Source organism: Falco biarmicus, chromosome 12 (assembly GCF_023638135.1).
Source record: "Falco biarmicus isolate bFalBia1 chromosome 12, bFalBia1.pri, whole genome shotgun sequence".
NCBI classification, from domain to species: Eukaryota; Metazoa; Chordata; class Aves; order Falconiformes; family Falconidae; genus Falco; species Falco biarmicus.
In genome coordinates, this window is record NC_079299.1 from 4227344 (window position 1) to 4239314 (window position 11971).

The 11971-nt window shown below is 44.4% G+C and overlaps 1 protein-coding gene across 1 annotated transcript; it reads right to left on the reverse strand.

The window, feature by feature from the left end:
• Positions 1–631: 631 nt before the first annotated feature.
• On the reverse strand, positions 632–6798 carry EPCAM (epithelial cell adhesion molecule). Its single transcript, XM_056357132.1, has 9 exons — positions 6200–6798; positions 5670–5774; positions 4790–5030; positions 4426–4491; positions 3145–3205; positions 2661–2762; positions 2298–2492; positions 1850–1891; positions 632–1145 (listed from the first exon to the last, which is right to left on the reverse strand). Exons 1-9 carry the CDS (start codon positions 6264–6266, stop codon positions 1104–1106), a joined length of 921 nt encoding a protein of 306 aa, XP_056213107.1. The 5' UTR covers positions 6267–6798; the 3' UTR covers positions 632–1103.
• Positions 6799–11971: the final 5173 nt, after the last annotated feature.

Sequence of the window (11971 nt, forward strand, 5' to 3'; positions counted from 1 at the left end):
CCTTTATAAATCAGATATGCTGGATAGACTATAGGTGCTTACTTGCTAGCCAACATACATCACCTAGATTACCGACTGCCAAAGCAAGCTTTTACCCAAAGCTGAGAGGTAGGTAGCCTGTGTTAAGTCTGCTCAGTCTCCATGACAGTGAACAGTAGTAAGAGTAGAAACAGATTCTAGCTGTGCAAGGGATAGCTATGCAAACCGTATTAATGGTGTAATAGCTCTTCCCCAGCTCCACTGGCAGCCGCCAAGGCTACCCACCCCCAACCCTACACCAGAGATCTTCTAGATCAGACGCTTGTTTTATTATAAATACTTACATGGCATTTGAAAGAGCAGTCTATGCATTCCTGAAATTGCTACATTCACAGCATTTATTTTTTTATATGAACAATCCATGTCTTATCATTTTACTCCTGTTGCACATTGAGTGGAAAATAAAGCACACTTTTCACAGCTTTAAGAAAAAAATAATGCTAATGACTATTAATACAAACTTTGTTAATTGGAGTTTAGAGTATTTTGACCTATGCTGAGGTTACTTGCTTTAAGGAAATATTACACTGCTGAATTTGTAAGCATGGTAACTTCACAGATGATCATCATTTCAACATGTAAGAATTAGAAGCCTGTTTCAAAGTTTTATTAATTCAAGTCATAAAAAAGTTACAGCAACTTCAAATATGTACACACAGCCATAAAAACATCATGTTCAGTTATACAGGAGATAAGTCTTGCTAAAATGTGTCTACAAAACCCACCTTTCTCAACAAATCTCCCACAAGGGTAAAATAACCATTTAAGCATGTATGCTCCAAAACCCTAGTAACAGCAGTTGTCAACTCATTTCAACATCATAAAAAAAAATAAAATCAGGGAGCAAAAGTTTAGTTTCACTTGAGTAAGATGGGGCGTTTAAGATTTAACTCTCAACAAACAGTAAAAGCAGTAGTGTGGTTACCAGTCTTGGCTGTTAAAACAATCATTAAGTGAGCACAATTGGCTCTTTTTCAGGAGGAATCTTTTAAGAGTTAAGATCCGTGCCTCCAATTTTTCTGTTGTCTTCTGTTTGAATCTTACTCCATCTTCAGCTGATTTAGTTACGCGTTCAGTCCTCTATGCATTTCATTCATTTCCTTTATCTGGAGGGGAGGAGGCAGAGGGAGATCAACATTTGTGCTAGTCTCAATCTAAGACCCAAGTCGTCAATGGGACTTAACAGCCCAGATTTTCATGAGCAAAGGGATTTGAGGTAACGCTAAAAGAATCAAAAGTGCCAAGACCACTGTAACACAAGTTTGGGGGGGTTTTTTGTTGTTTTTTTTTTGTTTGTTTGTTTTTTTAAATAAAACCAGCACTCTAAGGTGTGTGCAGGATGCAGACTTGCCTATTTAGCTATATCCTTTGGATTCCTTTACAAAAGGCCCTACACCTGGCCTGAAGCACCAGGCACTGGTACCTTTTGTTAGTAGCCCATTGACAAGCAGCTCTTCAATAGAAGCTGCAAGCTCAATGCAAACACCTCAAGTGAAGGTCTTCCAGACAGAACAAGACTATCAGTATTTCCTGTGGATTGTATATACCCTTGCTATAGATATGTAAAAATAGTACTTGTCAGCACTACCCCCCACCCCTCAGAAGGGCAGCAGATCACCAGTTGCCTTTTAAACTAGTGCAGAACAAACAATATAGATACAAAAACTTGTTACAGAATTTGAATACTTTCAGTCTCCTTGAAAGCATCTGAAGCACTCAAAGCAAGCTTTTAACCTACAGCAAACTTAAGAGTTTCTGGATTCTGGCCAACCTCCTCCCTGCACATACACCATAAACAGAAAATAATTACCTCTGCTTTCACGTACTTCCCTTTCCTCCTCCTTGTGAAGACCTGTAAGAGGACAGAAGAATTTTGAAGTTTTCTTTAAGTCTTGACTTACATGCATGTAACTTGATCTATCTGGTTGTGACTTTATAACTCCAAACTTGAAGCTTCCCTTTCCCATTCTTCCAAACTGAGGTATGTGAGAGGCTGGCTGTCACTTTCAACTACTTTAAACCAGGAGGCAGAACAAGTACCTTCTTCACCTCAGATTTTCCCTAATACTTTTATTTTCCATGCAACACCCTTCAGTCATAACCTGAAACAGTAATGGTACGTCTATCGCCTCTTTCCCACCTCACAAATCCCAAAAAGAAGAAGCCAGTTTACAGAGAAAGTTTCTCTCAACAGTCCAATTATCATGGTATGTTATTCACTGTTACCTGTTCTGCTTGGCAGCTTTGCTAGAACTTACCAGAACAACAATTCCAGCAACTATTGCTATTATTACTACTACAATGACAGCAATGAGGCCAGCAGTCAGAGACTTCATGGAAAACTCTGGTGCCACTTCATCAACGTAGTAGACCGCGGTCTCCTCAAAATGCAGCGTTTCGTTATCAATGTTGAAGTTTACTCTGTTGCTATGAAAGATGGAGTCACCTTTTACCTAAGGACGTATAGGAAAAAAGAGACTGACTAGTTCACATTGTAATAGGCATTCATCTAGGCACTCCAACAACTCATCTTTCTTTAGCCAATACGTAGTAAGACTAGTGAATGAAATACAATATACACACCCAGTCTTTGGCAGACTTATTATCCATGACACACTTACATCTTTTTCCAAGTAGTAGGCCACATCGGCTATATCCACATCTCTAGAAGATTTGTCCGAGGCATTTTGCTTCAAATCAATAGTTATGTAAGGTTTTTCATACTGTAAAAAATATTGTATGATATTAACAATGGGCTAATTTAAATCCAACTATCAAATACACAGCAAAATATTACGCTACGACTTGTGAACACACAACCTGAACCAAGTTTGTGGCACTTGTTCTTGAGCCAACTGTTTAGAGTACAATTCAAATCCCACTTTTTAATGAAGCAAAGTAAGAATTCATCTACAGACCAAGGAGAGCAATATGTAATTTCTCTCTATTTCAGTTTAGCTACAGCTATTAGCTAGCTGCTCAGTGGCACTATTTTGAGAGCTTACAGTAAGTCATGCTGTACTGCATTAATCAAAAAGAGTTTTCAAAGTTATTTACAGCAAAATAAAATTCTGATTATTTTAGTAAAAATGATGTGTCTCTTACCAGAACGCTTATATAGCGCCCATCCAGCAGGTAACGATTGGTAATTGTTTCCTTGAAGAACCTGTAAGGATATTAAAAGCCATAGCTGTAAAAGACAGTACTATTTTACACGTCTATTTTCAGAAGCATGGAAGACTAGTATAATTGCTCTGGTTTTTTTCCCTGCAGTCTCTCTGTGGTAGGCTGACCCCAGCTGGCAGGTAAATCCTCACCTAGTCTCTCACTCACTTCCCCCAGCAGGGTTGGGAAGAGAATCAGAATACCAAAAGCAAGAAAAAACCCCTCATGGGTCAACATAAAGACAGCCTAGTAAGTGAAAGGGCTGGGTGGCAGAAATACAAATCTCTAAATAATGCAAAAGCAATCACTTGCCATTAGCACATCGATACCCAGGCAATCCCTAAGCAATGGCTACTTGGGAAAAACTCCACCCTAGATTTATTGCTGAGCATGACATTGTACAATATGGGATGTGTCTTTGGTCAGTTTGGGTCAGCTGTCTCTACTGTGTCCCTCTTCCCAAACTCTTCTTGCCCTACTACAACCTACTCACTGGGGCAGCAGAGCGAGCATCTAAGGCAGCCTCAACACTATGTAAGCACTGCTCACCAACAGCTTGAACAATGGTCATTATCAACCCCGTTTCGATCACCAGTCTAAAACACAGCACTGTCGCAACTACTACCAAGAAAATCAGCTCCATCCCAACCAAAACCCATACACTCTCATTACTAAATTATACTACAGCGCTGTTAAATCCTAACAGGGAAGATGCACGTCAGAGAGAAGAGTTTGAATGGTTCCGAGAGCTCAGAAGAGGAGCTGTAGTAGCAGCTTTTGTTTCAGTGACAGGGTGGGGGGTCAAATCTAATAGCTAAATGCACACTTTTCTTATTATATAACCTCTGACAGAGAGAAGTAGGACTTTATTTTAGCCAAAAAATAGCCAAACTGTTGTATTTCTCCTGCTGCTTCTATGCAGTCCCTCCACCACCTGTCAGTTTATTTTTTGGGCAGTTTCACTGTACTACCTGCAGTTTCCCTCAGTATATTGACTTGATAAAAAAAAGTAGTTATCAGTTTTAAACAGAACTAAATCTCATTAGCTCATTAGTTAATTTACTTCCAATGAAAACTGAAGCAATTCTATGAGGGATCTGTAGGTTACTTCTAAGATGTTTTTACAAATGAGTTCACAGGTTTGAAAATGCTTCTAAACAATTGTTTAGAAATACACTAGGTATCTAGGCAATGTCTGCATGCACTACTAGCATCACTTACTTCTTTAAAGATTCAGTGTTCAGAGGAGCATTTCTCTCAGCATGTTTCATTTCAACGATGATCCACCTGAAGTAATAGGCAAGTACAATGAAAATACTTACGAGCACATGCATATGTGCACATACTAAAAAACTAACCCCAGGGAAAAAAACAGAGCAATGAGAGAAAAAACAAAGCAAGCCCCCTCCAGAACACTTCAATGTCTCCTTGTTTCTGAAGAAAAAAAACCCTAACAGTTATTAAGTATTTAGTGCTCCATCTTCATTCAGCCCCAGCACATCATTCATACAGTCAAACCCTTTCCAATAGGTAACCTAAGACAGGAATATCTTCATGTCACAGCACACCACGTTGAAAGACTTACGTTGTTCTGACTAATTTATTGCACTTCAAATCGGCATCATGTTTGTCAGTTCTTCTAACACCGGCTGTATTCACACACCAACAGGTGTTTCCACTGCACTGCTTCGCCTTGAAACCACCACCACTTTCACACTCGGGATCATAAAGACCATCAGTATCTTCAAACGCATCTTTTGGTTTCTCACGACGACCTGATTTTGAGCCCGTCATTTCCGCTTTCATCAACAGGCATTTTGAAGTCACTAAAAATAACCAGAAAGTCGTGTTATGCAGCATCAGACCATGCACGTTCGAAACAGAGCTCTTAGCCTGTAAAAACACAAGGTTGCGTCAGACACAACCAGGTCTGAAGCCATTAGAAGGAAGAGTGGGTTAAAACACCCCTGCATGTGTAGGTGGTGCATAAAGTCGACGCCACTGGGGCAGGTCACCCTCTCAAAGCAAAGGCACAGAAAGCCCAGCCACCTTTCATTTCTTACAGCAAGAGGCTCGTTTACAACCTAGCTGAGCTCAAACCAAGAGTAGGGTCCTGAGACAAAGCTCTTTCACCTCTAGGGTTGGAGGGAAAGTCATGATACGTGCTCCCAAGAAAGCTAAAAATTAATCTTTGAGAAACCCTTGCCACTAGAGCCCAAATGCAAAGGAGGACGGGGGGAGCCTGCCGTAGCATAGGTGTACCCACATCCACACAAGTTACACGGCAGGAATCCTAAACACTTATCTTCCATCACCAGTAGAGCTGGAAGACCAGGAAGCAGCTTTCTTTCCTTGCTACCACTATTTGCCGGGAACTCAAAGGCCATTTTCACGCATTCCCTCGAGTCCAGCTGGCACCCTCCCCCGCCGCCCCGTCCCACAGCCGACACGCGTGCCTCACTCACGCGTGTCGCAGTTCACAGGCGTGCCGGAGCCCACCGACTCGCACCAGCAGACGCCGCTGGACAACTTGCAGTTGGTGACACGCTTGTTCTTCTCGCAAATGCAGGCTGGAAGAGAAGCGGGGCTGTGAGCGCGGGTGCCGCGGGGAGGCAGCCGGCCACCGCCCCCGCCCCTCAGCGGCCGGGGGTGAGCTACCCGCGCCCCCCGCTTCCCGCCCTCCCCTAGAGAGAGAGAGGCGAGAGCTTCCCCCGCAGCGCCCCCGCGGGCTGCCGGGCCCCTCCGGCCGCCGACAAAGGGGCGCCGAGGCCGGCCGTCCCTGCCCCTCCTCACCTTCCCGGCCGCGGGGCGGCCCCTCCCCGCCCGCCCGCCGCCCCAGCGCAGAGGGGGCGCCATTTTGTGGTGCCGCACAGCGCAGGGCGCCCGGTGCGGTGGCCCTAGGGGTCGCGGAGGGGCCGCAGGAGGGGGGTCCCAGAGCGGCGGAGCCCAGTTAACAGCGGGAGTGCGGGGCGAGCAGAGGGACGCGGGTACTTACAGTCCTGCTGGGCACAGGTAGCGGCGCAAAGCAGCAGCAGGAGCGCAGCCCCACAGAGCGGCTTCATAGCTCAAGGCCGGCGGCGGGGCGCAGAGACTGGGGGAAAAAAATCCTGCGAGACGCGGGCGAAGGAGAAGGAGCGCAGCGTGCGCAGCGGCGAGGCGATGTGAGCGGTCCGACAGGTTCTGCAGGTGGTGGTGGCTGCGCCGCGCCCTCCCGGCTCCGGTTACACCTGGGACGCGCAGGGGGCGGCGGCGGCGGCTCCTCCTCCGGGCGCGCTGTTAAGCCTCTCCCCCCACACCTGGGCGAAACTGGCTGGGGTAGGGCTGGTCCCTGCTCCCTGCCGTTTCCGTAGGGCTGGTCTGGGGAGGGGGGTGGCCTGAGGTGTTGGTCGGCCCTGGTGAAGGGTCTGTGAAGCCGCCCTACTGTCGTGGAGGATGAGGGGGCGTCGTTAATGGAGCGGGGGCCCGGTCGCCTCCACCGTCGAGGAGAAACTGTTAAGTCATAGGGGGAAGCTCCCGGGCGTGTTTGCTTCTCTGCCCCACACGATGACACACGGGCCAAGCCGGTTCCGCTCCCGGCTCGGGGCTCCCCGCCTCTGCTACTGACCTTTGGCGGGCCTGGGGTGCGAGAAGGCCCCCGGCGGCAGTCGAGCGTGAGGGCTCTGCCCCGGCGCCGGGCCCCGCGCCTCCCTCTCCTGAGGGGAGCGGCGGGCTCAGGGCTCCCCTCCGTGGGCAGGCGGCCACGGGCCGCTCCCGCAGCCTGCGCCGGGCCCGCTGAGCCGGTAATAGATACCCGCCCTCGACGGCTGGCTTTGTTCGTGTCCAGTGGTGCCTTTTGAACTATACCGTGAGGACTTGCTGTTTAAATCCTGATGATCCCTCAGTTACAAAAAACTAGAATGCCTATTCGTGTAGAATAAACCGTTTCTTGAGGATCTTCTGGCTGGTTGTGGGTTGTCTGGGGGGGGGGGGGGTTGTGGAATTTTTTTGGTGTAGAGTGGGGGTTTTTTGTATGGGTGTGTGTTTTCGGACTGCTCTGCAGAGTGGCTCCTGGTGCTGCCGTCTCTGTTCAGCAGTGCAGCCCTGGGCGCTTTGGCAGCGGCATGGCGCGCTGGGAGCTGACAGAATGGTGGTAGTGGCACAGCCCTGCGAGGCTGCGCGGGAGGGACGCAGGAAGGCCTGCTGCGGGTTTTAAAATGGCTTTCCAGAGTGTCGAAGCAATGCCAGAACGGAAGGTGGAAGATGGGTATGGTACATTGAACACGTATTTTCTGAAGCTTTTTTTTTTTTTTTTTGAGTTTATTAGTTCAGTTAAAGCATATACGTAGATCTTTCTGGAAGATGTGTTAGTGTCATAGGAAAACAAGTTATTTTAGTAGAGGAGAAAACCAGAATGACACCCCTCTTAAGTCTCTTCCCGCATTTATGAGAGACCAACTTTTACAAAGACTTGAACTTTCCTCTCACTAGTGTTCACATTCACTATAACATTGCTGCTTTTGTACACGCAGACCTCAGTTAATGAAACTGTGTTAAACTTTTGCACATGCAGATATGTAAGTGAAGGTTAACTATCTTTGAGGTTTTGTCTCTGTGTGCAGCTGTATTTGTATTGTATCTCTGGTTTTGCATTTACTGTTGTCTGCAGTGTCCTGCTGAAATCGGGTGGGTGCTGACTCGCCTGGGTCCGAGTTAAATGGCTGTGCTTTGCGTCTGCTCCTGGTATAGCCCCAATTAGAGTTTTGCAGGGTTTAATTGATTCTTGATTATCCTTGTAGTTTTGTGTGGCTTCTTAATACTCTTCTGTTACACTTGTCAAGGATTCATATAAGAACAATGTGAAAATTTTGGAAGACTATGAAGTCTAGGATATGAACTTCTCGCATTGCTGCTGTCAAATGATGGCATTCATCGGAAAGGTGAGAGGGAACAATAGGCTCAGAAATGCCTGCTTTACTGTAAAACTAATTTTCTATGTAAATGTACTGGTTTGCTCAAGATGGGAAGAGTTACCCTGTTATTATCGAATTGCCAAGCTGAACTATGACCCTTCATAATGAAGAACAATACATTTTATGATAGGCAGCCTTTTTTTTTTTTTATATGTAAATATAGAAGCACAGAATAGGCTGGGTACATGTTAATCCTCGTTGTTCTCCTGGCCCTTGGTCAGTGTGGGTAAAGCTCTGTGCCTAGTATTGAAAATCCCAGCCTGAGTCTGCAGTCTTGAGACAGTGACTGCTACAGAAAGTGTGCTGCTTTTTCAATCACTTTCAAATACCAGACAGATCTTTGTTGTCAGTGTATGGAAAAAATTGCCATAACCTTTAGTGCCTAAGGGTTGAATGGTCTTAGGTGTTTGTTTGGACCAAAGAAGCCTCTTACAGTGTGTTTTGGCTCTTTGGTGTGGCACATCATGTTTTTTCCCTGAACTGTTAATTCAGGTATAGAAAGCCATACCATAACTGTGGTGCAAAGATAGGTGCGTTGTGTTGCTTTTTGTAATACAGCATTTAATTTGGTTTTAATTTGCAGGGGCTAATGAAGAGCTAGTTACTTATAATTTCCCTAGGTTTCCAAATCTGAAGAAGTTATTGTTTAAACATTGCTCAGTATTTTAGAAGTAGAGGGAGTTGTTCCACATGATGTAATTCCCCAGCAAAGCAATGGAAGGACCATTCACAATGGCATTAATCTTACCCGATTTCCAGGTTATTGTGAGGGAAGCTTCTCTGTAGAATCAAAGCCAACAGAGCAGGCATGTGGTTAAAAAGTTAAGAACAAAGTAGCTTCATTACACAGATAGCTTGGTGTCCAGAGGGTTGGAAGGCAGTGTCATTTTTGTGCTTTTTGTGGCAATATGTAACTCTTTGTGCTGGAATACGTGACCTTATTCAGTGGCTGTTCTGTATTATTTTTCCTCAGTGTATAGTTCTAAAGGTAAGGCCTTGCGTATTGCTTATAAACAGGATAATTTTATCAACTGTTGGAGGTACCTCCTTATCAAATAGCTGATTGCTGATTAGGCAGTGCAGTGTAGGCTAGTTGTGGTTTACACTTACTAAAGCATAATTACAGCTCAGACAAATTATAATTTAAATGTTACAAGCACATGACTGTATCATAGAGCAAAAAGAAAATATTTTGTTTTGATCACCAGGCCCTAGAGAGTATGTAAACTTACATGAGGAAAACTTACATGACCTGTGTTTTTCAGCTTTTGCTCTGTAACTTTCATCTGTGCCAGATCTGTTTGGAGAATAAAGTTCATTTCACTGAAGCACTCAAGAGCTGCTGACGCCAGTGGGAGATGTTCTATTCACTTCGGTGACGTGTGAATCAGATCCAAGGAGGTAAATCCAGCTCTTTCTGAAGTGAATAAGAATCAGTGCAATTCTGGGATCTGGCCTGGGTCTTTATGAGGTCATTTTTGGGTCTTCCCTAGAAATTGGGTAAGTGGGTTTTGTGATACTCCCCAGGCACAGGAAAGAGACAAAATCTGCTTTCAGGGAAAGTTGCAGGGGTGTATGAATCACTCCTGAAGTATCAGGAAACGATGCAAGGTGGGGCTGTGACATGCACTGTGGGTCAGCAGATCGGAGAGATGAGTGGAGAGAGCATGATCAGTGCCATTGGAGTGTGTGGCAATCTAGCTCTGGCTGAGATTCTTCAGAAGCTGCAAACCTGATCGGGTTTGGGTGTACCCTTCTAAAGATAACCAAAGTCTCGTCCCTAGAAAATAGGCCATGTATTATATTAAATTGCAAAACATAGTCTTACTAATCTTTTCCCAACAAAATTAATGACTTTTGAAAATTCATCATGACTTGTAACTGGTTAAGGCTTACAAAGTTAGAAACAACCAGAAACAATGTTATGCTCAAAAGCGCGAACAGTTTTTTTGGACTGTAGATGTTTCTATATATATTATCTGTACTATAGACTTGCTCAGGAACTTTTTATTAGGACAATTTTAGAATGTTTGTGTTCAACTTTTTTTTCCAGACTGCACTATCTGCATAGAATGAAGCCTTGAAAGGAATGTAGGAAGAGGACAATATTAAGAAACTATATACTATATTTTGTCCATTGTGTGTTTCTGAAGATTCCATGCCTTCACAAATTGGTATATGCCGCTGCTCAAAGAAGTGTAATAAAACCAGTGCTTCTGCATATTTATTTTCCTGCAGGTTTGAAAACCACCTTATAAGAGGTAAGTATTGTTACATTGATTTGAATAATGAGAACATTTAGAGCCATGGAGAACTTAAATGTTTTGGCCATATGGAGCTGGTTAAATACTTCTGAACGCTGGGGGGGGGGGGGGGGGGGGGAAGCTAGCTTACACATGTTGTTTGGTTTTGGCCTGTTTCTAGATCAGGACTTTTTTTCCTTTGAATAATAACACAGTTTATAAACTTAACTATGTATTTTGCCAAAATTGTCATGCACACTGGAGATGGAAATTGCTTCAGAGGTAGTGGCAACACTCACAAAGCTGTCCTCAGCACCAGAAGCCCACAGCTTGATTCTCTATCAAGCTGGAGACCTTGGACTGAAAGTAAGAGTATCTGCTAGGAGGTAAAGGGCTGTTGGTTCAGAGGTTCATAAAACTAGACAGGGTGTAGCCACAGGAGAGAAATGCTCATGCAATTAATGTATGTTCTATTTACGTCTTTGAGGATTATAGAAACCAACCTGTCTGATACACGTTGTGGCATCCTCACCTCTTTGCCAGGGCTTAGTCTTAACCCCAGTGGGTGGGGTCAGTAACAGGCTTGTCATCCTTGTCTTTACTTACCTGAAAATACATCTCCATAGCTCTTGTACTGACAGCATCTTCAGAACATTTATTGTCAGCATTCAAACCTGATTAAAATGTGCAGCATTAGATATAAAAAAACACCTTAATAACTCTTAATGCAGACTACTTCATAGTAGAGAGGCAAGCCTATTAATGTCACGCTGTGCCCAACCCCTCAGAACACTCACTGGTTTAGTAGGGTTTGGAAAGGGCTTGGAGGAAAACACGAGATCACAAGCTGTAGTAAGAGAAGCTCCATTTACACTAAAATTGTTTCAGTTCTGGCATCCAAGATACTTTTTTTTTTCTTTCTTTCCCCCCTTTTAGCCATTCTCTGTGAAAGAAGATACAGATGGAATTTTGTCAAAACACTTGTTAAAAACTGTTTGAGAGAGTCTTAAGTAGTTTTTAACATGTTTTATTGCATGACAACATCTCTGTGCTGTAGGCAGAACCAAAGCAGATGGTTTTACAGACAGATAGTTGTCCCGTCTCTCAGTATGCTGTTATCAGAAGGCACATTAAGTACTTTTCTCACAACCTGAAGGTGTCTGCCATTAAATTTGCTTGTGTCAGCCTTATGTATATGTACAGGTCCCTACAAGACTAGCTAGGATGTGGATTTACAGTATGTCAGATGACCCACAGTAGCAACCTATGGACACAGCTGTACCTAGCACTAAGCAGAAGACATTTACTCCTCAACAAAAACAGGGTCATAGCATGCACACAGGCAGTTTCCGCAGAGTAGCTAACGTGCTCTAAATCCCCACCCATTCTTGCCTCACTAACTTGTGTGTGTAGCCATACCCCAAGCAAAAGTGAATAAATACACCCATGAGCTGAGCAGAAAAATCTCATCCCACAAACACCATGTAGTGTAACGCAATGGCCAGCAAAGAGTGAGGTTAAGAGAGCTAGGTGTTCCATAGCTCACAGAAAGTTTTTTTTTTCTTGCTGAAATGA